The sequence below is a fragment of the Budorcas taxicolor genome, chromosome 6, assembly GCF_023091745.1.
Source record: "Budorcas taxicolor isolate Tak-1 chromosome 6, Takin1.1, whole genome shotgun sequence".
Classification (NCBI taxonomy): Eukaryota; Metazoa; Chordata; class Mammalia; order Artiodactyla; family Bovidae; genus Budorcas; species Budorcas taxicolor.
In genome coordinates, this window is record NC_068915.1 from 115,100,451 (window position 1) to 115,125,730 (window position 25,280).

The window sequence follows — 25,280 nt, forward strand, 5'->3', positions numbered from 1 at the left end:
GTAGCCAGCTGAAGTGCTCAAGGGCTTGTCAGCCACCCCTGGGCACTGCCCACCTGCTCTAAGCAGGGCACCCTGGGTGAGCCACTCCTGGGGGCCCCGTGAGATAAGTCAAGGCCCCCAGACTGCAGGGTAGCCGCTCTGGGGCATCTGATTGGAGGTGCAGATGGGCCTGGAGGAGGAAGGCGGTTTGGAGACCTCAGAGCTGGGGGCTGAGCGGGCGGGGGGAGGGCACCCCACCATGGGCACAGTCACCACTGCCTGGGGCTCCGCTTCGCACACCCAGGAGGAGACGGGCTCCGGCAGAGCTAGACCCAGCATCCCGGCGCGGCTGAGGGCGCAGCCTAGCAGTGGGGCCTCCTGGGGGGCCGTGAGCTGGAACGGGTGCAGAAGCTGACCCACTATTCAGGAGGGCACAGGTGCTGCCCACACTCAGGACACAGCACCCCAGCCCCGGCCCCAGGCCAGCTCCTGTTGGAAGCCCCGACCCGTCACCTGTGAAGAGGCCCCCAGGCAGGCTCCGGGACTCAGGGAGGGTGTGTGTGACCCCCGAGACCTGGGACGAGAGCTGGCTGCCCTCGGGGGCCCCCATCACCAGGAGTCCCACCCACAGCAGTGCCCACTCCAGAGGCCTGTCCTGCAGGCATGGCCAGCAGCCCCAACGATGCAGCCAGGGGCTGGGGGGGAGCGAACGCAGCCCCTCCCATCCGCCCTCCCTGGGGGCCGGGACCAGGTGAGGGCAGGTGGGCACATGTGGCCCGTGGGGTGCGGAGGGCTCTCTGGTGGGGAGCATGAGGTCCAGGGACCCAGGCCCATCCCACGGCCTTACGCTAGACCCCTCTGGGAAGGGGGGAGGCCTCGTGGTGGGGAGGCGCTGTCCTAGGGCCCACCCAGCCCCACCAGGTGAGATGCCCCCCGCCATCACCGGTCCCCTGGGCCACGCTGGGCTCAGGAGAGACTGAGATACAGCCACCATGGGGGCCAAGCCTCCTCCGGAGCCTCCCCAGAGGGCCTCTGCAGTCAGGGGCCACTGCCACAAAGGGCCCTGCCTCCCCCAGCCCAGGGACCCCACTGGAAGGCCTGGGCCGCCCGCTCCACCCCGGCCTGGGTCCCCCCGCCTAGCGCTGCCCACAGTCCACCCCACCTGCCTCGCCCCCAGACGGCCCTTCCCCAAAGTCCCAGCCATCAGCCTCAGACGAGGAGCCCAGAGCTCACAGCCAGGACGCCCTCGCTGGGTGGGGGTGGGGGGTGCCGGCAGAAGGGAGGCCCAGCTTCCAGCCCTCCCAGCTTCACCTGGGGGCAGTTCCCTGGGCCGCCAGGGCCTCCGCCGGCTCTGCTGTAGGGGCGGCCCCGCGGGACCGAGGCTGGAAACCCCCCGCCCGCGGCTCTGGCCGTTCCCAGCCCCTCGCTCTTTGGCAGCAAGGCCAGCAGGCCCTCTGGGGGGAAACGGCAGCAGCGTGCGTGGTGACGACTCCTGCGGAAAAGCTTCCACTAGACTCGTCGTCTTGCCAGTTCCTGGCCCCCCGGGCCGGCAGCACTGCTGTCCCATGTATGGGGCGAGGGCTCCGATGGGAGAGATCCCCCCAGCCTGCCTTTCGCACTGCAGCCCTGCATGGGCCGGGTCAGAGGCTGCTCTCAGCACCCCCAGGAAACCTGAGACCCGGGTCCCCACCAGGCAGTGAACAAGGGTGAGACGTGGCCCCCCCAGGACGTGCAGGGAGCCTGTGATGGGGGCATCCCGGCAGCTCTGCCGCCCGCACAGGGGAGACTGGGGACGGGGGTGCTTCAGGCTCAGAGCCAGGACTCTCGCTGACCCAGAAGGTGGCGGGGGGTCCACCCGCTCTGGACACAGGGAACCACCTGCCTGAGCCCAAGCGGACCACTGAGCACTGCGCTATGGTCTCCAGTGAACGCGTGCAGACATGGGCACACACGCGCACACCTGGCACACAAGCATCACACATACATCATACCGGACATGCAACACGCGTGCACAAGACACGCAAGTGCCACATGCAAGTGCATGCACTTGTGTACACACACGCGCACACCACACGCGCGCACACGCCTCACACAGTGCACATGCATGCACACGTCACACGCGGACACATACCACACACGCATGCGCGGGCCCTGGGGGCTGTCCGAGGCCACTCTCCTGGTTCATGCTTCCGGCGTGTTCAGGCTTAAGGCCAACCAGACAGGCAGGGCCTTGTGCAGCTGTGACCCGTGGGCCAAAGGAGGCCCCCGGATTTCAGAGACAGCGGAAGGCCCCAAGCGGCAGGGCCGGGGCAGGAGGCGGAGAGAGCCAGCCACACGGAAAAGGACAAGACGGTAAGAAAAAACAATTTTATTTCCAGTCTAAGAAGGTCTTACAAACAGTGTCAGGTTTTAAAAATGTGAAAAGAGCAACAAAAGGTCTTCAGCCGACAGTGAAGGTACAAAGCGGAACATTTACAGGTGAGCTGAGCGCAGGACGCCCGCTGGCCGGAGCCCAGATGGGCGGCCACGGGCCTCGCCTTCCACGGGGGCGTCCGGAATCAACCGCGGCGCCAAGGGACACAGCAGGCCACGCAGCCAAAGTCCATGCAGGTGAGCAGGCCACCCCCGAGGGCGCACGCGGTGCCTGGGGCCCCAGAACAGGAATGGACGTCCCCACCCTGCACCTTGTGGTCCTGACCACCAACCTTTTCAGCTCGGCCAGGATTGGGAGCCGGTCAGGGGGTGGTCCTGGGGCTCCTGACAGGTGAGCCTGACCCTGCCCTGCTCCCCGCCCACAAGAGGCCGCTGTGAGTGAGCCACGGAAGTGCCAGGGTCCCGAGAGCAGACCCCCGCCAGCCAGCAGGCCCCCTGAGCCTCGGGGTCCTGTTCAAAGGATGGGCCACCTGTGGGCGCAACTTCGGCAGGAGGCGCAGGGGCCAGGCAGGTGGAGGCCCCTGGGACGGACGTCGACGGGCCGCGGGGAGGTCCTCAGGTTCTGCCTCCCTGAACCTGCCCAGGACGCAGCCCTCCCTGCAGGCTGGGCCCCTACCCCCACCCCGGGCCCGGCCCACCAAGCTCAGCGCCCACCCCAGGCCACCGCCACCCTCAGGGAGGGGGCTTTACCTTCAGTCCTCCGCAGACGGGACACGCGGAAAAGAGCGCGGGAGGGGGCCCGGCGTGGGGGGCACCCGCTTCCCAGGACTCGCCGGCCCCTGCCGCCGCCTCTGGCGCCGGTCCCCGCCGTCTCTCGCCAGGCCAGCCAGGGGTACACCCCGAGTCCCGGGCGGTGGCCGGCGCGATGGGGGGCTGGTCCCGGGGCGCCTGGCGCAGGCTGCGGGGCGTGTCGTAGTGCGGCCGCGGGGCGGCGGGCACCTGGTACTCCGCCGCCCCGGGCGGGCAGGCGCACAGGCTGGGCTCCGGGGCCCCGGCCGCCGGCAGGCTGAGCAGGGAGCCAAGCTCGTCGCCAGCCCGCCACACGTCCAGGCTACTGCCCGCGCACGACGAGAAGCTGCCCGAGTAGGAGGAGTGGCTGCCTGTGGCGATGCCGCTGTCCGAGGAGCTCTGGCGGCCGACCTCCTGCAGCTGCCGTGGCCGCAGCGGCTTTGGGGTGGGCCTGGCGGCGCCCGGCGCGGCTTCCCCAGGGGCCTGGGCGGCAGCCAGCCCGGGGCCCTCCTGCGACGTGCTGGCCGAGGACGAGGACGGCTCTGGCCACGGCGTGAGTCGGCTGCTGGCGCTGACGTCCGAGTGGCTGGCCTCTGACGACGAGCTGGATACGCTGCGGTCGTCTCCTGAGTGGGAGAGCCCCGGGCTAAGGCTGCAGAGGGGCTCGGCCACGCAGGTGCGCGGGGGCGGGGGAACCGGGGTGGGGGGCTGACGCCTGGCCCCCGAGGCCCCCGCCCTGCGCAGGCCTCGCGCTCATCACGCTGGGCCGGCTCACACAGCCCCTCCCCAGACCCCGCCCCCAGGGTCCGCCCCCCAGGACGGCCCCCTCCCCACGTCAACGCCCTCCGGACTGTCGCCCTGGGAACCAGACGTGAGCCCCTTCTCCAAGGAGATGGCAGCCCGGGCACACCTGAGACCCCCTGCTAAGGGGCCTGGACGGGCCGCCGTCCCCAGCGTACACCCGCAGGGCTGTCGACCACCCCAGAGGACCGGAGGACCTGCAGGGCTCCTCTGCTCTGGCCCAGGAGCCCCCGGTGCCGCCCCCCCAGAGAGCTGCAAGGACCCCGCAAGGGCCCTCAGCCCCTTTTGTCCCTGTCCCCATGAACCACAGCAGGGGGGCTGACACCTCGGGCCCCTGCTCTGGGCACAGATAGTGCAGCCACGCTTCACCCGGCCATTTCGCGGCGGGGTGGGGGCGGGAAAGAATTCAAGCCCAGCCCGCCAGCCGACTCCGCGGCAGCACCACGCCCTGGTCGGCATCCAGGCTGGAGCTGGGTGAGTGTGGCCCCTTGTGTGAGAGGAGCAGAGGGGTGGACAGGAGCTGCCGCGGGGGCGGGCGGGGCGGGGAGGGCGGCTTAAAGGAGCGGCCCCAGCCCCAGGGCCGCCGGACCTCCCCCCACCTCAGCCGGGTCCCAGCCCTACCTCCGCTGCCCGGGCGGCCGGAGTGCGAGAGAAGGCTGAGCCGCTTCTCCAGCTGCAGGGCTTCCAGGGCCTCCTGCGCGACCCTTTCCTCCAGGGCGGGGCCCCCGGGGCTCGGGTCTGCAGCAGAGCGGGATGTCAGTGAGGACGTAGCTCCAGGCCTGTACCGGCAGCGTCCTCCCCGTGACCCCAATGCTGTCGAAGCCCCGTGGACCCTGGTCCAGCCCCAACGTTAGGACGGAGACCCTAGGGGAACCCCCACCGTGCCTGCACACCAGCCACTGGAGCCCGAGCTCAGGGAACCCCAAACATCCCCATGCAGGTCCCCCGGCCACCATCCTGTGTCCTGAGCCCAAAGAAAGGCCAGCTCCTCAACTACCAGCCGATGGCACTGGCCCGAAGCAGATAGTCCCTGCAGGGGGGTGGTCAGGACGCCAGGACACCCTCCTGCGGCTGGCAGGTCTGCAAGACGCTAGCGCTGGATGACTCGCGGCCCCACCCCTCGCCCTCCCTGAGCCTGGCATCCTCGTCTGCACCCCAGTCACCATGGGGCCCAGGCAGGAATGCACAGGACACATGCTCAGGGCAGGGGGAACCTCCTCGCTGATTTCTCCCTTCCTCCTCCTAACTCTGTCTGTCTGAGGCAGCCCCTGCCTCCAGGCCTTGGTGTCTGCGTGGGCCCCAGCCGAGCCGCGGTCAGCTGGAGGAGACACTCCAAGACCCCCGAGGGTTAAGGCTGCACACCCAGTGAAGGCCACATCTCAAGAGTCGCTGACGATCACGGGCCTTGGTGGGACGCCAGCCAGGCTCCGAGGGCAGAGCCCCACCAGCTGCGTCCACACCCCACGTGTCCACCCCTGCCCTGCCCACACCCTCCCCACCCACGCCGCCCACACCCACCTGTGGCTGCAATGCAGGAAGGTGCCAGCAGAGGGCACAGCCATGCCACCCAGCAGAGCCTGGGCAGCAGGGCTCTGGTCCCAGGAGCCCTGTCCCTGCAGCTCATCTCCCCACCTCCCCCCCGGCTCACTGCAGGGGTTGGGGGCCCAGGGGCCGAGGCAGGGAAAGGGGGTACCTAGCACAGCCCCAGCCTCCCTAGAAGGCCCACCTGACCCCCGTCCAGCTGCAGGGCTCAGGCAAGGAGGCCACAGCTGGGAGCTCAGTGACCGGCTGCTGCCTGACACAGGCCTTGGTCTCCCACCTGGACCAGGGGACGAGTGCCACCTCACGGGGGCCAGGGCAGCAGCAGCAGTCCCGGGTACCAGCGCCCAGAGGGCCTCGGTCCCGGGGAGCGGCGATGCCCACGGCCCACCTTTGTCCCTCCCAGGGTGGCTGTCCCCAAGCAGGGGGGACAGAGCTCACCCAGTGCAAGGAAGTGCCTGGCTAGCATGCCATCCGGGGGCCGGCAGCATTCCCGGCCCAGGACTCTTGAATAAGAGGGGCGTCCTGCCCACGCCAGGGAAGCGGGGAGAAGGCCAGGCCAGCTCAGTGCAGTGGCCCCCTGGCCCCACCACCACAACATGTGGACACCAAGACCCCACCTCACAAGGCGGCCTCCAGCCCAAACACCAGCCCAATCGGGGCCAGTGACCTGACCCCAGCGACCTGGGGCAAGGCTCCCAGCCAGGTCTGGGAGGCAGGCCCCGCTCAGGTTTCAGAGGGGGCGGTCCCACTTGTGCTGGTCCCCGAAGCCGCAGCCTCTGAGCGTCTTGTGAAGGAGGGGCTGTGCAGGTGTGAGCACTCCCCACCCCGGGAGCCCAGCGGGGGGTCGCAGCAGCAGCCCCCCTAACCCTCTGGCCAGGCAAGGCGGCCCCTCTGCCCGCCACGCACTCACCTGGGAGAACTGGCCGCAGCCCGAAGGGGCCCTTGGTGGGGGAGATGCCTCGGACGATGCAGTCGAACAGGAAGCTGATCTGGTCTCCCTCGGCAGAAGACAGGAAGAAGACCCCAGCCCCTGCACAGGGAGGATGGACCCCGCTGTCAGCCTCGCTCAGGGCTTCGGTGGTGTGGGACCCGTGCGAGGTGGGCGCGGGTCGCCAGGTGGAGGCTGCCACAGAAGCAAGGAAACGCGCGAGGCCCCCCAGCCCCTGCACCAGGGCGACGCGAGCCTCTTCCCCACCTGAGGGAAACGCACAACTCGCCCAGGAGGCTGCGGCACACGCGGCTCTCCCAGGCCTGCGGGCACCAGGCCGGGCTGAGCAGCCTGGGCCGGGTGGGGGAGGGAGTCCTGCCCACTGGTCCCCGGCCGTCAGCCGTCTCCCAGGCCAGCGTGAGGAGCCGGGTGACTTCTGAAGGACGAGGGCCACGGCGGAGGGTGGCCGGAGGCTGAGGGGCGTCCTGCCTGCACAGAGCGCCCAGCAGCCCCTCCCCACGGCCCGCGCTCCTCATCTGGGGCGGGGTTGGGGGGGGCGGGTGCACCCCCCAGGAGGCAGCTGTGGGGCCCGGCTTCCTCATCTGGGGCCGTGCTGAGCGGCCTCTCCTCTTCCCGGGCGTGTTCTCAAGGTGGGGGGCCCTGGAGCACCCCCACCCTGGCACTCCCACCCGCAGAGGGTCCAGGGAACGCTCGCATCCTGAGATGCAGGAAGGTCACGGTGGCTCACACAGGAGTTAACTTGAATTTGACGCTAACTGAAGCCGCCCGTTTGCAGCCTGTCAAACAGACACTGTACATCTGCTTCGACCATAAAAAAGGGCACCCTGACCAGATGTAAAGAACGTCGGTGTCAAAAAGGACAGTGCTGGCCCTCCGTCCAGGGTGAGACCCCTGCCCAGGTGCCAAGGCCACGCTGACTCACGGGGCACGGGCCAGTCCGTTCTTCTGGGGTGGGAAGCGGAACCGTGAGAACATGTAACCCTGACTTCTTTGTTCTGACGAGATGAACTCTGATAAAGCCGCTGAAAACCCCTGCTTCTGCAGAGCCGTTTGGCCAGCAGGCTTACAAGTCAGTCCTCGGGTGGGGCTCAAACAAAAGTCTTCTTTTTCCTGTGACTGAAGTTTTGTCGATCACTGTTGTTGACTGGAGGGGGAGGCCGGCTAGGGTCCTACCCCCGGGGAGGGGGCCGAGGGAGGAGGAGGGGGCGCCTGGGCCTGCAGGGAGCCTGGGTGGGGAGTGGCAGCGGGGGAGCCCGCCGGGGTGAATGGAGTCCCGCGGCTGCGTGAATGGGGACGCCGGGTCCTGCGGCCGCGCGCCCAGCGTGGTGTCACCGCCCAAGAATCCCTCGTGCCTCTCTGCCTCTGCCCAAAGAAAGGCCGGCCCCCGCGGAGGAGGAGGGCGCTCGGGGTGGGGCGGGCGGCCGGGGAAGTGGGGAAGCGGCACAGTCACGCTCGCCTGCCCTGAAGGACGGATTCCATGGCCCCGGGCCAGCCCCACACGTGGCGGTGCTGCTGTGCCCCAGGGCGGCCCCCAGGGCCCTAGCTGGTGACATGCCCGCCTGAGAGACAGGAAACAGAGACGGGGCGGGGGGGCACACCTGGGCACCAGGAGCCCCGACCTTAAGCAGAGTGAGGACACCCCCTCCTGCCCGCCGGCCCCCTCTAGGGCCCCCTGAGGCTCGCTGCCCGCAGGGCTGGGCAGTGTCTCTCCTGGCCCGGGGAAGGGGGGGTGGTGCTGACCAAGAACTCAAGCTGGGACCTTGGCCGACAGCGGGCGGACAGGGAGGAGGCCCTGTCCCGGCCGCCCCGCTCAGCTGGGGCCAGGCCTCTAATCCCGAGCTTACGGTCAGCTGGCAGCGGCTGCGGCACAGCCAGTCCCCCGACTATAAAAAACTGCATTACAGGAGGGAGCGGAGCCGGCGGCATTCCGCGGGCGTCTGCGGGCTCCTGGTCCCGCACCAGCCGCCACCCCACCTCCTTGGCGGCCCCAGGGCCTCCCGCAGGGGACATGAGTATCTGAGGGCCCACCCGAGCCTCGCAACCAAGAGACGAGGCCGCCCAGACCCAGCACCGACCGCTCACTGACCCGGGCTCCCCTCTCCATCCCAGGCTTTGAGGAGCAAACACACCTGGCCTCCCTGGCACACCTCCCCGGGGGTGGCCACATCCGCAAGCCCCCTCCCTGCCCCCCCTGCCTAGGACACCCCTCAGCCACATGTAACCACCCTTCTCCTGTTGAGACTCTGCCCTTGTGACATGGCCTTTCCTGGCCCCGACCCCTGTGCTCCTGGCGACACTTTCATGGGACCCCTCCTCTGGGGCAGACCCAGGACCCTTTCCCTCCCTTGTGTGGATGCTATCCAGGCCGCCAGGCCCAGCACCTCGAGGCAGGACCACTTCTGGGCCTTCTGTGGATTCCAGTATCTAACTCAGGGCCAAGCCCCAGGAGGGGCCCCCACTGAGCGTGGATGGAAAGAGGGGGGTGCGGAGGCAGCCAGGCCCCTGCCTTTAGATGCCCCTCCCCAAGAAAGGGTCTCCACGTTTCCTGTTTGCTTGCCTGTCCACGAGGAGGGGCACAAAGCTAGAGCCTGGCCCTGTCTTGCCTTGTTGTGCAGGTTGGGCTCCAAAGTCACTGCAGACGGCGACCGCGGCCATGAGACCGAAAGACGCCTGCTCCTGGGAAGGAAGGTCATGACCAACCTGGACAGCACGTTAGAAAGCAGAGACCTGACTCTGCCAACTAAGGTCCATCTAGTCAAGGCTGTGGTTTTTCCAGTGGTCATATATGGATGTGAGAATTGGACCATAAAGAAAGCTGAGCGCTGAAGAATTGATGCTTTTCAACCGTGGTGTTGGAGAAGACTCTTGAGAGTCCCTTGGACTGCAAGGAGATCCAACCAGTCCATCCTAAAGGAGATCAGTCCTGAATGTTCATTGGAAGGACTGATGTTGAAGCTGAAGCTCCAGTACTTTGGCCACCTGATGGGAAGAGCTGACTCATTGGAAAAGACCCTGATGCTGGGAAAGATTGAAGGCAGGAGGAGAAGGGGACGACAGAGGATGAGATGGTTGGACGGCATCACTGACTGAATGGACATGAGTTTGGGTAAACTCCGGAAGTTGGTGATGCACAGGGAGGCCTGGTGTGCTGCGGTCCATGAGGTTGCAAAGAGTCGGACACAGCTGAGCAACTGAGCTGAACTGAGCAGGTGTGGTCACTGACACCATGCCTCTCCCACCCGCCTCCTCTCATCCATGTCCCTGAAGCCTCCACTCCACCCCGAAGCGGGTCCAGTCCCCTCTCCTGGGCTCTGGACCACAGGAAGTGGCAGAAGAGACACTCTACAGGGTTTGGGGCCCAGGCACGAGGGGCTGGCAAACCTCAGGTTCCCTGTCTTGGAACCAGGCACCCGGGTTGTCCTGTTGGAAGGTAAGGCCCAGAGGAGAGCTGAGGTGTCCCAGCCAGTAGCCAGCATCAGAGCCCCAGGCCATGCCTGAGGCCATCCACCAAATGCCACTGCCCAAGTGACTCTGGCCCACCGCGTGGAGCAGAGGGAGCCGTGCAGACCGCTGACCCACAGAGTCGCAGCCAGGAAACGTCGCTAAGGTTTGGGGGTATCTGTCTCGCAGCAATAAGTAACATGGAAACTGAAGATCCGGAGGAGAGTGTCCTGCCAGCAGGAAGCAGTTACCTGCAGGTTCACGGCCGCCTTTCGCTCTGGAGACAGACGCTGTGGGTCCCAGGGGTGCAGCAAACCTCACTCCCGTCATAAATGCCATTGCTCCCGGGGAAGAATATCTCCAGGGGAGAAGCATCATGTTCAACTCGAAGATTCACTAGCCGTGAGAAAGAAAAGCCTTCCTTCAAACGTCCGATGAGCCCGGTTAGATCCAGGCTGATCCCTCTCTTTAATCTCCAGTGTCCAGACCTTTGTCCCTGGATCTCGGTACCCCCAGCTGCTCAGAAAATTCCACTCTCTGCTGGCAAAGACCACACAGCAAAGGCCAGTCAGGGACAGAGACTCTGAAGGACTTTCCTGCTGAGAAGTTTCTAGAAAGCTCTGTCCACACAGCACTGGCTATCAATCAGAAAGCTGGCAGAGCTAACTGAGCCTTGGGATGTTATTTTGCAGTTTCCTAATAGAGTGGAGCATCTACTGATTAAAGTTTCATTTGTCTCTGCCTCTATTTTGGGAAAAAGAAGCAAAGTGTGATGAAATAAGTTCATGTGAAATGAAGTTTAAATCTCACCTGATCATTTCATACCCACTGCTGCTGCTGCTGCTGCTAAGTCGCTTCAGTCGTGTCCGACTCTGTGAGACCCCATAGACGGCAGCCCACCAGGCTCCCCCGTCCCTGGGATTCTCCAGGCAAGAACACTGGAGTGGGTTGCCATTTCTTTCTCCAATGCATGAAAGTGAAAAGTGAAAGTGAAGTCGCTCAGTCGTGTCCGACCCTCAGCGACCCCATGGACTGCAGCCTTCCAGGCTCCTCCATCCATGGGATTTTCCAGGCAAGAGTACAGGAGTAGTGGGTATTTAAACGTATTTAAAATAACAGGGGTGCTATTTAAACAACACGCAGAAACAAAACAGAAAGCAAGTGCTGGCGAGGGTCTGGAGAAAATGGGACCCTCGCACACTGTTGGTAGGAACACAACATCGGACAGTCGTGTGGAAAGCAGCGTGGCAGTTCCGCAGATCATTCAACCGAGAACCACCATCTGATCCAGCAAGTGTATTTCTGGGCATGCACCCAAAAGAATTAAAAGTAAGGTCTCCAAGAGATATTTGCCTGTGACATCATTCACAATAGCTAAATGTGGACGCAGTCCAAGTGTCCATCGACAGATGGATGGATGAACACAATGTGGTCCGTCCATACAGCGGAATCTGATTCAGCCTGAAAAAGGAAGGAAAGTCTAACACCTGCTGAGCCAAGTGAGACAGGCCAGCCACAAAAGGACAGACCCTGAGTGATTCCACTCAGATGAGGTCCCCAGAGTTGTCAAAATCAGAGGCAGAAAGCAGAATGAGGGGTGGGGGCTGGGCGGGGAGGGGAGCATGGAGCTGGTGTTTGATGGGGACAGAGTTCAGGACGATGAAGAGGTTCTGGGGACGTCGGTGGTGATGGGAGCACAACTATGTGAACGAACGTGCTCACTGCCGCTGAACTACAAAAGTGGCTTAAACAGTGCAGTGAGCATCATGTGGGCTTGGCCACGGTGAACGAAAACCAAGGACAGGTACCAAACAAGCGCTCGGGAGAGTCGGCTCTGTCCCACCCTCCAGCGAGCCACCTGCCCACCCCCACCCTGCCACCACCCAGCAGGATGCAGCCACGCGGTCCAGGCCCCTCACATCCTTGGAGCAGCTCCCGATAAACGCCAGGAGCTCATCATAATCACCCTGACAATGCCCCCTGCACATGGGAAGGGGGGCACCCAACCCCACCCTGAGCAGACAGCAGGGGCGTCAGCCTTGACCCTGGACTCTGTCCCTGGCTGGATGCTGGCCTCCAGCTCCCAGTCACCCACTGACACCCTGCTCCAGCCAAGGCCACTCGCTGGTGACCCACCTCCCTCCAGTGCTCCCCCCACCACCCCCACAGGGATGCACTGGACACCTGCCCAGGCGAGGGGCCCCTCAGGGCAAGCCTAGGGCCTTGCTTTCCTCTGCGTCTCCCCAAGTGCTGGCTGATGGTCCTGCTCTGAAACGGTGTCCTGAATGACTCAGCCACGGAGAAGGCCTGCTCCTCCCCACCTCCACCCTGCCCCCCAGCGGAGCAAGAGGGCAGCGGACTGGGTCAGCTGGTGTCCCTAGCCCTGCACTGGGACAGGGAGCTGAGGTGCAGGCTGGGAAACAGCGGGTGGAGACCCAAACCCAGGCCCCACTCACCGCACGGTGCCTGCCGCCCCCTGGGGCCTGCCATGGTGAGACTCGGAGGCCCAGGTAGGAAGGACACTGCTCAGACAGAGTGCCCACCACTGGGAGAATTCTGCCAAGCATGCCTGCCAGCCCGGAGCCATCATGGGAGTGGGGGCTGGTGCCACCCGCCCAGTCCCTGCAGGGCAGTCTGGCCAGCAGGAGTCTCTCCCTGGGAGAGTGAGACTTGGGGTCTCCTCTAGAGGATGCTGTCACCCACTGCCCAGGCGCCTGGCTGCACCAGCAGCGGACACTCCTCGGCCAGAGACCCACTGGTGCGGTCAGTTCTGACCCACAAGAGGCTGCGAAGCTGGGGTCCAGGTCACCACGTGGCACATGCCTCCCAGGCAGGGGCACAGGAAACCGGGGTGGTGTAGATGAGGGCCTGAGGCTCGGAGAGGCTGAGATGAGTCAGACTTGTCCCTCGGAGCCTCGGGCGAGCCGCACTTCCTGCCCACGGACCACCTTTCTCCCACGTGAAGATGTGGGACGCGGCTCACGTGCCATCATGTCTAGATGGTCCCGAGAGGCCACCCTGCCCATCCCCGAGGACACAATGGGCCCGCTTTTTGGCCTGGGAAGAGACAGACTGAAGCCAAATGCCCCAAGAAGGAGTCCCGGAGGCGGCTAAGAGCCAGAAGGGGCCCCGCCCCACTCAGTCCTGGTGCCAAGAGGTGCTGGGCTGGGCACCGAGGGGGTCCACCTCGCTCCGACAGACAGACTAGGGCAAGTCTTGGGCTGCTCTGTGCCTCGGTGTCCCCATCTGTAAATGGGCGTGTGCACACGCCACTGAGGGTTGGTGTGTGGATCTGGCCCCCCCCACTAGGTAGGGTGTCCTGCAGGGGCCTCACAGGCTGACTACCACCCTTAGGCCCTCTCTCCCTGACCCAGAGTGACCTCGGCCTCCCTGGACATGCAGAGGCTCCAGAACCGTCCCCGCCTACACATGCCATCGTGGGCTGCAGAAAGGTGACAGATCCCGCCCCGCCTCTGGCCGGGAGAGCACAGACCTCTGGGCAGAGGGCTGAAATCGACCGCAAGTCTGCCCAAAGTGTGACGGGCTCTAGACCCAAGGGAGACTCCACCTCCAGGGGTAAACCTGATCTGGCTCTAGACAGGCTCTGAACCCTGCCTGGGGGCCGTCCCCCCCAAGGGCCAAGCCCTGGAGCTCAGCCCAGGCCACCCTCTGCAGACCCTCCGCTCGGTGTCCTCGCCACCCACCCTAGCTGGCCCTCCTCCCACCCCCCTTCCTAACGCTCCTGAACCTGCAGGCCCCGCCCCCAGCCTCCTCACGCCCCACCTCTATCCCCCCCACCCCCCGCACTCTGGGGCCAAAGCCACCACCCTCGACAGGCCTGCTGGTGGCACCATCCCGCTCCAGCACCTTCCAGGGCTCCCTGCTACCCTGGGAACACAGCCCAGCTCTGGTCCAGCCTCCGGGGCCTCCCGGAACCGGGACACGGCTTTCACCTTTGACCTCACCTCGGCCACTCTACCAGGTCCCCACACACACTGTTCCTGCCACCAGCCACGCTAATGTCTGTCTGGAACCCCTTTTCTCTTCCCTCCACTATACCCTACCTTCAGCAGCCAGGCTCAGTTGAACTCCTATTCAACCTGCAGAGACCCCACTCAAGCTCAGCCTGCAAGGGCCCCTCCCCAGCCTCCCCAGCCTGTGACCCTTCCAGGCTCCCCTGAACCCCTGAGGACTCTGAACATCCTTGTCTTCTCACATAGCCTGAGTCTTCCCGGCACAGCATGGGCTCTCCACTCCAACCCTGCACCCAGGGCGGCACACGGAGAATCCCCTGAATACATTCCCCCCTCCTCCAGACTCCCGGGCTGGAGACCACGGCTCCAACAGCTCTAGCAGCTCCAGCAAGACCAGCATCCGGACCACAATGCCTGCAAGAGGCGGGCGAGGGCTTCTCAGTGCCGGACATGTGAGCACGGTGGGCTCTCCTGCTCCGGAGCATCACGCTTTGCTCAATTGTTTGCTCTTGTAGTTCAGTGGCTAAGTCACGCCCAGCTGTTTGTGGCCCCATGAAACTGTCCTCCACTATCTCCCAGAGTTTGCTCAGACTCATGTCCATCGAGTCAGAGATGCCATCCAACCATCTCATCCTTACCCAAACTTATGTCCATTGAGTCGGTGATGCCATCCAACCATCTCATCCTCTGTCGTCCCCTTCTCCTCCTGCCTTCAATCTTTCCCAGCATCAGGTCTTTTCCAGGGAGTTGGCTCTTCACATCAGGTGGCCAAAGTACTGGAGCTTCACTATACTCAGTTACATATATATATTCACTATACTCACTTATATACCAACGAAGAACTGATGCTTTTGAGCTGGGGTTTTGGAGAAAACTCTTGAGAGTCCCTTGAACTGCAAGGAGATCCAACCAGTCCATCCTAAAGGAGATCAGTCCTGAATATTCACTGGAAGGACTGATGTTGAAGCTGAAACTCCAATACTTTGGCCACCTGATGCGGAGAACTGACTCATTAGAAAAGGCCCTGATGCTGGGAAGGATTGAGGGCAGGAGGAGAAGGGGACGATAGAGGATGAGATGGTTGGATGGCTTCACCACCTCAATGGACATGAGTTTGAGTAAGCTCCAGGAGTTGGAGATGGACAGGGAAGCCTGGCGTGCTGCGGTTCATGGGGTTGCAAAAAATCGGACACGACTGAACGACTGAACTGAACTGAACTGAACACTCACTTTGTGAAAATGACTTACAATGCTCACTGCTCCCCAAGGGGCTGACGAGAAGGGCTGGACCCCAGGAGCTGGGGAGGAGGAGAGGCGGAGCTGCAGTGGGCACCAGCCTTGGACTCCGCCGTCCACCACCCGTGGAGTCCCTCCGCAGTCAAGGACCCTGACCCTTGGGGCCGCAGCCGGCTCACGGGGGAACGCCTTGGAAGTGTCCTTGACAGGACCTGCCGACGACGTGAGAGCCGGGGACTTCCCCTGGCCCCTGTCCTAGAAGCTTCCATTCCCCCTTAGGCCCTATGCAAATGCCTCCCCGGACCTCCCCAAAGCCTTCCCGGCTGCGGCAGGACGCCCGCCCCCTGCCCCAGGTCCACCACTCTCCCTGCGACTGAGCCTGTCCTGGGCGAAGAGTGCCCCAAATCTCTGCGCCACCCCCAATTGCGTACCCTGCCCCTGCCCGGGAGCCCTAAACATACTGCTGCGACCACCCCAGAGACAGAGATCTTGGCCGTCCATGTGGAGGCCACAGAGAGCACATGTCCACCCATAGGGTGCCCAGAGCCACACGGAGCCCCCTCCCCTAGCCCCTCCCAGACACCCAGACGGTGCTGACCCCGCCCCCACACTCCCCAGGGCCCTCTCTCGGCAGCCAGTCGCTGGTGTCTCAGTGTGGGTGAAGGGGCCAGTGTCCTGTTCCTGCTCTCCGGAGTGGTCTGGGGGCGTGGCTTTAGGGCCCAGGGGCCAGGCTGGGGCCTGCCCTGGGCAGGAGATGTTAATTCCTTCATCCAGAACCTTCCAGAGCCTTCTGGTGACTCTAACCCCCGCTCCAACTCAGGGCCCACAGACTCCCTGAGATCTGAATTCTGACACCTTCAGAGTTGGGATGACCTTATCATGGGCTGGATGGTGGCCCCAGAAGATAAGCTCACACCCTGGAGCCTGCGACTGGTCCCTTATCTGGAAAAGGCTCTCTGCAGGTGGGCCCAAGTGAAGGCTCTCAGACCCTCCTGAGTATCGAGGGGCCTTGACTCCACTGACCTGTGTCCCACGTGAAGTGGGACCTCGTGAAGCCAGAACAGACAGCAGGGATGTGGCCACAAGCCTGGGAACACCTGGGACCCCTGGGGACTGGAAGAGGCGGGGAGGACCCGCCCAGCCCCAGCCCGACCTTGATTTGGGCAGGCTGCTGTTCTCAGGCAGGGATGCGCTCATTCGCTACGTGGCCCCGGGGCTGAACCAGCCACCCTCCGCCTAGGAGGCCCGTGTCCTGAGCGGCCTGCTGGCTCTGACCACACACACAGGGCTGCATGGTCCCTGCTCGCCCCGCCCTGCATCACCCGAGCTGGTGACAGTCTACAAACCAGCAGAGCCGCAGCCCCTGCCAGGGCCTGGAGGAGAACGGCGTCCCGTGGGACCTGCCGGGTGGCAGGGTGTCGGGAAAGGCTGGCCCAGCCACCCGCCGCGCCCACCGAGTTCTCTGGCCACCGCTGACCGGCTGGTGCTGGCCAGGGGCCTCCAGACAGTCTGCAGGGGAGAGGAGGACCCCCAAGAGGGACTTTCTGTGGGAGGGAGAACCCGCCCTGGAGCCCTCGGGTCCAGCCAGACCCGCCCGGCCCACCCAGAGCCCAAGGCCCAAACTCGGGCCTTGCACAGAAGCCCCAGCACGGCCGGCCACAGTTCACGCTGTTGGCCTGCCTGCCCAGGACAGGACTCAGCAGCTTGAGTTGCAGCTTTCGCCCTCCCAGGAAGCCCTGCAACTTCTGATGCCTGGAATCATTGACGGTCAGAGAAGGAGCCCACCCACACCAAGAGCTGGAATTTTAAACTCTGAGGTCTCCGGGGGAAAACATCCAGCGGACTCTATTACATTACATCCGGGCAAATAAAACAGTCTCCAAGGAACCGGTCCTCCCGGCCGCCCCCGCTCGAGGGCACACACCAGCGCCAGCCGCGGCCTGCACCCCAGTCCTCACGGCAGCCACAGGCCACCCTGCCCGAGTCTCGGCCCCAGGAGTCCCACCAGTCCATCCAGGATGCTGGTCTCTGTCCCGCCAGCGCCCCAGCAGCTCCAGGGCCCCTCTGTTCTCAGGAAGGAAGGGCGGCCACACATACCAAGCACGCTGCAGCCTGCTGCCCCCCACCGTCCATGCAAGGGAGCGGGTCGGAGCAGGGCCGGGGCCCCCCACCCGCCTGCTGCTGGCACCTCTAAGGTCCAGCGGAGAGGACTCTGGACGGCGTCCCAGGCAGGCCTTCCCCACCAGCCCCGGGCGGACGGGCCAGCACCTGCGCTCATCTCTCCTTCCTGCTCCAAACCCCCCGGGCAGGAAAATGCACGGGCCGAGCCTCGTGCAAACTCCGGCTGTGGCGCCCCTGCCAGCCCCGGGGCTGAAGCGCCCGCTCTCCCAGCCTGCCTGCACCTCCGCTACGTCACCCCTGCCTGCCTCTCTCTGCAGCATCTCAGAGCTTCTAACCTCCCTGGTGCCCAGGACGAGCCATCAGCACGAAATCCAGGGGCTGCAGTCGGCCTGCTGTCTCAGCTGCAGCCCCAACCTGCTTGTTCACCTGTCTGCCCAGCTCCTCAGCAGTTTGCGTCTCGTCCCGTCAAAGCCAGGGCCCGCGGACCTGTCCTGCCTCGCACCACCCCCGCCCCTTGCGGAATGAGGGCCTCAGGCCCAGCCTCCAGTATGACCATGTCCTCAAGTGCGTTCCCTGTGCCCAGAGAAATCCAGGCACGATCAAGCTCCGGAGCACAGGGGGGCGGGATGCGCTGGGCCCTGTGGGCGCCCCTGGCTGGCTCTGTCCTCTCCAGGGGCTGTGGGTTGGGGAGCGATCTGTGTTCCTCTAAGAGGGTGGGGAGGTAGCCTCCAGCTCGGAGCCCCGATCACCCTTCACACGACGGAGGGATCCGTGACCGCCCACCTGCGTCTGGGGTCTCGGGCTGACCAGATTTGGGATGCACAGCCCCCACCCAGGCCGCACCCTCCAGCCCAGCACCTTTGTCATCGAGAGAGTCCAGCAGCAGGCACTCGGCCGGAAAACAGCCTGGGGCTGCAGACAGGCTCGGGCCTCCGGACAAAGGAAGGGAGGGACTGTCCCCGCCCCCAGCAGCAAGTGCAGGCCCACAGCGGCCCCCTTCACTGGGAGAACAGCGGGCTGGGGCACTGGAACATATGCCCCGCCGCCCTGCACCCCGAACTCTCCACCCGAGGGCCTGCACGTTCCCCCCGCCGAGCCTCTCCCAGCTGGAGGCTAGCTCCCTGCAGCGTTCAACCGGCCTCAGACACCACCTCAGCCCTGGGCATCACCCCGCTCACGGCCGGGCCCCCGCATTCAGCCCTCATTGCTGCCGTCGGCCTGGGCGGGGGGCTCAGGGCCCAGGGAGCCGAAGTGTCCACTAAGCATAGACTCAGGGGACACAGCTGTTCTCTTTTTTCCCAGCTGAGCAGCTCTGAAGCCCTGTGACCAGCCCTGAACCGCCCCCCGGGGGGCCTTGCACTGACTTCGTGTGGGAGGGTGCGCGCTCGCAGCCCCAAGGCCCTGCCTCCGGCCGGGGCTGGGGGCTAAGCGCCGGCCTCTTTGAGACCGCAGCTGTGGGCCCAAGAGAGGCCAGGGCAAGCGGGATGCCCGGCTCTGGGGCCACGGCCCGGCCAGCAAGCCCGCGGCCCACGTACTTACAGAATCCACACCTGGTCCCGCCTTCAAAGATGAACCCGTTGGGCACGGCCCCGTAGCGCCTGAGGTCCGACAGCTTCCACTGCCCCGCCACGGCTGGGGGGACGTCCCTGGCCACCACAAGGATGTCGTTGCAGAGGTGCAGGGTGGCAGGGCCGCTCTCCAGCTTGGTGCCCGGAGCCACGATCACGGGGAACCTGTGCACTGGGGCAGGGCGGGGGCGACAGAGTGTTGCTGGGAGCAGACGGCGGCCAGGAAGCAGGAGCCCAGGTGTCAGCTCCCGAGGGCAGGGCCACCCGGCGCCAGAGCCCCGCCCTGTCCCGTCCTAAGGGGGCCCGCCCTGAGTGCCCCCACCTCCCACCCTAACAAGGCTGGACCAACCCCAGCGAGCTCTGGGAGAAGCACACGGGCTCCAGCTGGCAAGTCCGAGGCCTTGGGCGCCTCCTCTGAGAAACCTCCACCCAGTGCAGCTGCTGTGGCCCCATTCCAAAGATGGGAACACGGAGGCCTAGGAGGCCCAGCTTCCGGCCCCTTCTGGAGAGTCCCAGCCCGGCTGCAGGGACACGCAGGAAACCCCAGGCCCTCCCCGCTCCAGTGAGAGGGTCTCCCTGGTGCTGAGCATGACAGTTAGCTCCCCGAGACCTCCTCTCTGCCTCAGCTCAGCCCTTTGCCCCTGAAGCCCCTCAGGAGGGCGGTGGTGAGCTCTTCTCGCCTCACAAGCCCCGCCCCAGCCTTGGAAGGACCTTGGAAGAGGGGTGCATCCCAGAACATCCAGGCCTAGGAGCGGAGGGCGGCCTCCCGGCCTGTGCCCACCAGACTCGCGTCCACCCAAAGCCGAGGGGCCAGGCCCAGCCCTGCCTCCTCCTCCCTCCCTGAGCCCACCTGAGCCCCCGTGGTGGGCAGCAGGCCCTGGGCAAGGACCCTCACAGCCTGGCCCCAGGGGGCTGGGGGTCCACAACCCATCACCGCGTCCTGGTGATTTCTATTTAAGGTGCCAGGACAGGGCAGCGGCTGCCTCTGCACCAGGCCCCTGCCCACTCCCCCACCCCCAACCCTTACAGAAGAGGAGTCACGCGCTGAGCCAGGCTGAACTGGCGGGAACCCCAACGGGAGAACTTTCTGGAAAGGGCTCTTACCTCCTGCCCCTGCGTCCCCCTCACTGGGCTGTCCACACACATCCCCCACCCTAGATGCCTGGTCTGGGGGCTCCCAGAGGAGAGACAAGCCGCTGACCCCTAGCTGGGCTGGGCTGAGGTGAGCGAGGCCCCTTACTCAGGGTGCAAAACAGGAGCCAAGATCAGTGATATTTTAACGATGATTTAAACAACTAAAAAATCAGTGCAAAAAGTCCATGGTGAGTGAAACAGCTTAAACAAAGCCCAGGCTGGCTGTGGCATTGGGGCAGATGCGGACGGGAAGGTTTAAAGACGGCTCACAGACCAGCTTCGCTTTAAGATTTCGACATTTCTGTTCATCATGGGCTTCGACCTTTCATTTTTAACTGTTTAATAGTGTGTTAAAACATCGTGGCTTTTGAGATAACGCGGAGCTTTGGGATTAAACCGTACACACCGCTATATGTACGTTACGCAAGCAACATGGTCCTGCTGGACACGCACAGGGAGCTACGCTCGGAGTCTTGCAGAAGCCTGTGCTGCACGAGGATGTGAAAGCACACACACGTGTGCACACACGCACACGCGCACACAGCCGAGCCACCCTGCCGCCTGCCCGGAGCTGACGCAGCCCTGTAAGCTAGCTGCACTTCGATAGAAGATGCCAGCCGTGGGTTCTGATGATTCAGCTGGGGGCCGGCCCGCCTCTGCTCGACCAGCCCAGTGGGCAGCTGGGGGGGCTGGGTCTTGCCCTTCTCCCCAGAGCACCCTATCCTGCACCCCGCACTCCCCTTGTGGGGCTCAGGGGGGCTGGCTCCTCCTCCCTGGGGCTCTGGGGTCAGGCAGCCACCCGCTAGGGCTAGAGGCCCCCAGGTCACACGGATGTGGCCAAGTTCGGGAGCTCAAGAGGCATCTCCCCCATGAACCTACCATTGTCCCAATCACGGCCGACCAGAGGGCGCTCAGCAGGCACTGGGAGTTGTGACCTGGCCTCTGCAGCCCAGCAGTGAGACCCCCTGGGACCCCTGAGGGCAGGCAGAGGCCATCCCCGTGGGCCCCGGGTGCACTCACCCTCACCCAGCGCGTAGCGGATCCGGGCGTCCCAGGCGCACATGGCCTCGCGGCTGTCGAAGCCCAGCATGACGGCCTGCGACAGACAGACGATGGCCAGTGTGTGGGCCAGGCCCTCGTAGGGCAGGCCGGGCTCCAGCCCGCAGATGTCTTCCAGCGTCAGGCTGCTACGCTCCCGAAGCCCCTTGGCACGCTCTGACTTGTCCTTGTAGGCCAGCATCAGCAGGCAGTCTGCAGGGGGCGCAGGGGTGGGGGTCAGTGCGGCCACGACCCTGAGTGCCCGGCACCACCCCGCCACACCCCAGAGACCCAGGCTCCAGGCACGGCCTGCCCCCAGCAAGCTCCGGGCACCCTGAGCCTCCAGCCCCTCGTGCTCAAAAGGTACCCCCACCCCACATGGCCACGGGCCACGCGGGCAGAAGTGGGCTCAGGACACTCCCTGGCAGGGACCCGCCCACCCGGCCCGGGGCCCATGCATCCCTCCTGAGCACAGGCGTACCCCACCCGGCCACGGTCCGGTTTCTGCTGAGGGTGAGGGTCCTGGGCCTGATGTGAACACCTAGACGCTAGAGTGTGAGATGGCCCCGAGCTCAGTGAACGAGCCCCCTCGTCGGGGCAGGAGAGGGCTGGGGACAGGCACTGGAGGACCTCTCGGGTTGGAGCACTTCCCTGCCCCACCCAACACTGGAAACACCTCCCTGCAGACCCGAGGGACACCCGGACCCCAGAGCCTGACTCCACACTCAGCTAGGCCAGCAGACGGAGAGCCTGCCGTCAACCCCTGCCCCGTGAAGACAGAGGGCGGACGGCGTGTCCTGGACACACACTGCTGCGGTCAGGTGGGGGCGCAGCCACAGGCAGACTGGACACCAGCCTGCGGGACGGGCTGGCTCCGGCAAACTCCTGTTTACAAACCTCCAAGGCCTGGGATGGGGGCTCCGCTTCCTATCTGTGACCCTGTCCCTAGCGTTCGAAATGCTTATGTGAGGGAAAAAAAAAAAAAAAAAAGCAAGGCTGTTTTCATTCTCAGGAGAATACACAGAACCCCAGAGCCCAGGGAAACCCACCTGCCACCCGAGGGTTCGGGCATGTTCTCTCCAGAGCACAGCTTCCTTGGAAACACGTGGCCCAGCCCAGAGAGAAATTAGTTACTCGGGAGGCATAAAGTGCACGTGTTGTTATGGAAATGCCCCCCAAGTGTCACCAGAGGCTCAAGAGGAGAAAGCCTGGGGAGGCCGTGAGCACAGAGAGACTCCCAGCAAAGAAGCGCGTGGACACCGGGGCAGCCGCGGACGGGAGCCTGGCGTGAGCACAGCCCTGCCACCCACACCAGGCTGCTCCCCAGACACGCCCAGCACCTCCTGCTGCTCCCCCCTGGCAAGGCCAGCCTCTCCCGCTGGTGTCACCGTGCGGCTGGCTGTCCCGTCTCCCATCACGCTCCCCACCCTGGAAGGCGAGCTCACGAAGGTGGTCCTCTTCTGCTGCGACAGTCCGGCCACCCAGCACCGATGAGGGTGAGGCCCTTCTATCCCAGGAAAGACCGTTTGCTTCGGTCGTGGCCTGACCAGCAAAGGCAGGGCAAGACTGTCACCTCCTTTGTTTCAGGAGTTATGCTCCCTATGATGTAGCCAAGAGCAGGGTCCGTAAACCTTCCTGGGAGGGGTCAGACAGTAACCATATTCCGCTGTGTGGCCCACACAGTCTCTGTCACAGTTTTTTCTGTTCGTTATTTATTTGGCTGTGCCGGGTCTTAGCTGCAGCCCTGGGGTTTTTGATCTTTGCAGTGGCAGGCAGGATCTTCGGGATCTTTCACTGCGGCCTATGGGAGCTAGCTCCCCCATCAGGGATCGAACCCCGCCCCTCCTGCGCTGGGAGTGTGGAGTCTTCACCACTCGGCCCCCCGGGAGGTCCGTGTCACAGCTTCTTAACTGCAAAAGCAGCCAGAAACCACATGCACGGGTATGACTGTGTTCTGAAAACACTTCATCACAGAAGCAAGAGACGGGGCGGATCTGGCTCAGGCCCCGGATTTGCCAATTCGCGGTCTGGAGTCCAGCTTGCCACAAGGGCCCCTGGGTTGCCCCACGGCTCCCTGATGCCTCCTACTGTCACAGGGGGAGGTCGCCTGCCCTTGCAAGGCTGGTTTGGGGACCTGTGTGCCAGAGCCAACATGTGTCCCCGAGACCATTTTCCCCCGGCCTATCCAGTCTCCCTGGATCCCGGCTCTGCCTAAAATCAGCTCACAGAGATTTGAGAATAGACTCCTTACAGAGATTTGAGAATAGACTCGTGCCCTCACCTGTCTGCGGCGGGGTAAATGGGGACGCCCTCAAAAAAACGTGTCCACGTCCTGACTCCCAGAACCTGCAGATACGCCCTCGTTTGGAGAAAGGGTCTGTGCAGATGTAGTCAGGTTAAGGATCTTGATGGATTGTCCAAGGGGGCCCCAAATCTAAAGATGAGTGTCCTCGTAAGAGACGGGAGGGGAGACACCAACACACAGAGGAGAGGCCACGAGAAGACAAGTCACGGAGCGACGTGCCCATGAGCCCAGGAGCCCAAGCAGGCGGGAGAGCGCGTCCCAGCGCCTTCGCAGAAGCACGTGGCCCTGCCGACACCCTGAGTGTGGGCTTCCAGGCTCCAGGACAGGGAGAGAGCACATCTCTCTTGTTTCGAGCCCCTGGGTTTGCGACACTTTGTTACCGCAGCCCCAGGAAGCTGAGACACCAGGCGGGTCACTCGTATCCTTTTTCAATATGAACGTAAACGGCGGGGGAGCGGACATGGCTGTGTGCCGAGCCCCACCTTCTCCCCAGTGGAAGCCGCCCGAAGTCACAGCCTGGTGACGGTGGCGGCAGAGGAGTCACCCCCGGACCCCGCCGTGGTCTCCCACGAGCTGGGGCAGGACGCGGCCCAGGGGAAGGGCGGCAAGCTTGGGGCCGGAGGGACCCCGGCCCAGCAGCTGCCCCGCCCCCTCCCCCCCATCGCTCCAGCCATAAAGGGATCCTATCTTTAAAACCCATCCTATAGAGAGTGCTGCTTAGTGAGAAGCTGCTGAAGGAACAGGCGCCAGGGAAACAGCAATTCTCAGGTCTGGGACCTGAGACAAAGCGGGTCTCAGCTGCTCTGCACCCAGGCAAGAGCGCCCGAGCCTCCAGGGGGCAGTGGCCCGACGGCCCGGGACACACGCGTGGAGGGTGCAGGGGCCCACACAGGCTGCCCAGCCCGGCCGGGGCCCCCCGCCACGAGCACCCAGGGCCGCGCCCCTCACACTAGGCCAGCAAGCGAGGTCTCCCGGTCACCAGTGAGGGAGTGCCGCCAGCCTTCCCACCCTGCACCCGAGGTGCCCACTTCATCTCCATGCCAGGCCCCGTGGGCCCGAGGACCCCGCTCACAGCAGCCAGCCTCAGCCAGGCGGCCACCGGGCCTGGCGCCACCAGGACCCTGGGGGCGGGAGCTGAAGCCGCCCACAGGGCCTGGAGGGCGGCCTGGAAGGGGTGGCTCAGGCAGGGGTGGAGTGGGCCGGGGTGGCGGTGCTAAAGGGAGGCAGAGAGGGGCCGCCACCAGAGTGGGAAGATGAAACGAGGTGGCCACACACAGACACACACACACTTGGTCGCGTGCGCCTGCGTGCTCACACACGCACACCTGCTTGCTCGCATGCACACACACTCTGTGCGTGGGCACCGCGGTGGGGACCGCCTGACCAGTCCAAGCCCCTCGCCTGTAACCAGAGATAACCCCCTCTCCCCAGCTCATAGAACCTCTACTTTCAAATGAGAACTCCACAGAGTCGAGGCACGAACACAGCCTCGGCTGGGCATGCAGAGGCCCTCAGCCACAGGCCAGCCAGCAGGGACCTCGGCCGGAGGCCAGGCACCGTCCCATCACCGCAAAACACTGGGGAGGGTCTGCCTGTGGCCCATGCGAGCCCACCCTGGCCTCCTACACCCGCCTGCGCTGAGCCCGGCCAGGGGCAGGAGGCAGGTTCCTGGTGCAGAAAAGGCAAAGGCCCAGGGGCCCTGCTCACCGAAAGGGCCAATGAAAGATGCCTGCTGGGGCCCCTCGGAGCCCAGCCCACCTCCTTTTCCGTCCCCTGCGGCGGCCTCCCTCGCAGCACTAAGTCCGGTTCACTCTGCTCATGAGTGGCCCAGGGACCTGGGGACACGGCCTGGCTTCTGTGCAGCCGAAACCCAAGAGGGGAGATGGGCAGAGCATGGAAAAGGTGGACAAAAAAGCAAACCCTGAGGACGTGCTGTTCAGGGGCCCGTAGCGGGCACCTGACGCCAGCAGCTGTTCACGGGGCCTCCCAGACGGGACACAGACTCCCGAGTGACGGGAGGCACCAGCCCG

General features: G+C 64.5%; 1 protein-coding gene across 4 annotated transcripts in view; it reads right to left on the reverse strand.

Moving 5' to 3' along the window:
* Positions 1-25,280, reverse strand: part of DOK7 (docking protein 7) — a 35,404-nt gene that overhangs the window by 4,124 nt on the left and 6,000 nt on the right. For all 4 annotated transcript variants that reach the window (XM_052642354.1, XM_052642353.1, XM_052642352.1 and 1 more), the window contains exons 3-7: positions 20,928-21,158; positions 18,745-18,945; positions 6,395-6,514; positions 4,564-4,680; positions 3,103-3,767 (exon numbers count right to left, since the gene is read on the reverse strand). In XM_052642354.1, coding sequence (XP_052498314.1) covers positions 3,103-3,767; positions 4,564-4,680; positions 6,395-6,514; positions 18,745-18,945; positions 20,928-21,147 — 1,323 coding nt within the window. In that variant the 5' untranslated portion in view covers positions 21,148-21,158. The remainder of the gene's footprint in view (positions 1-3,102; positions 3,768-4,563; positions 4,681-6,394; positions 6,515-18,744; positions 18,946-20,927; positions 21,159-25,280) is intronic.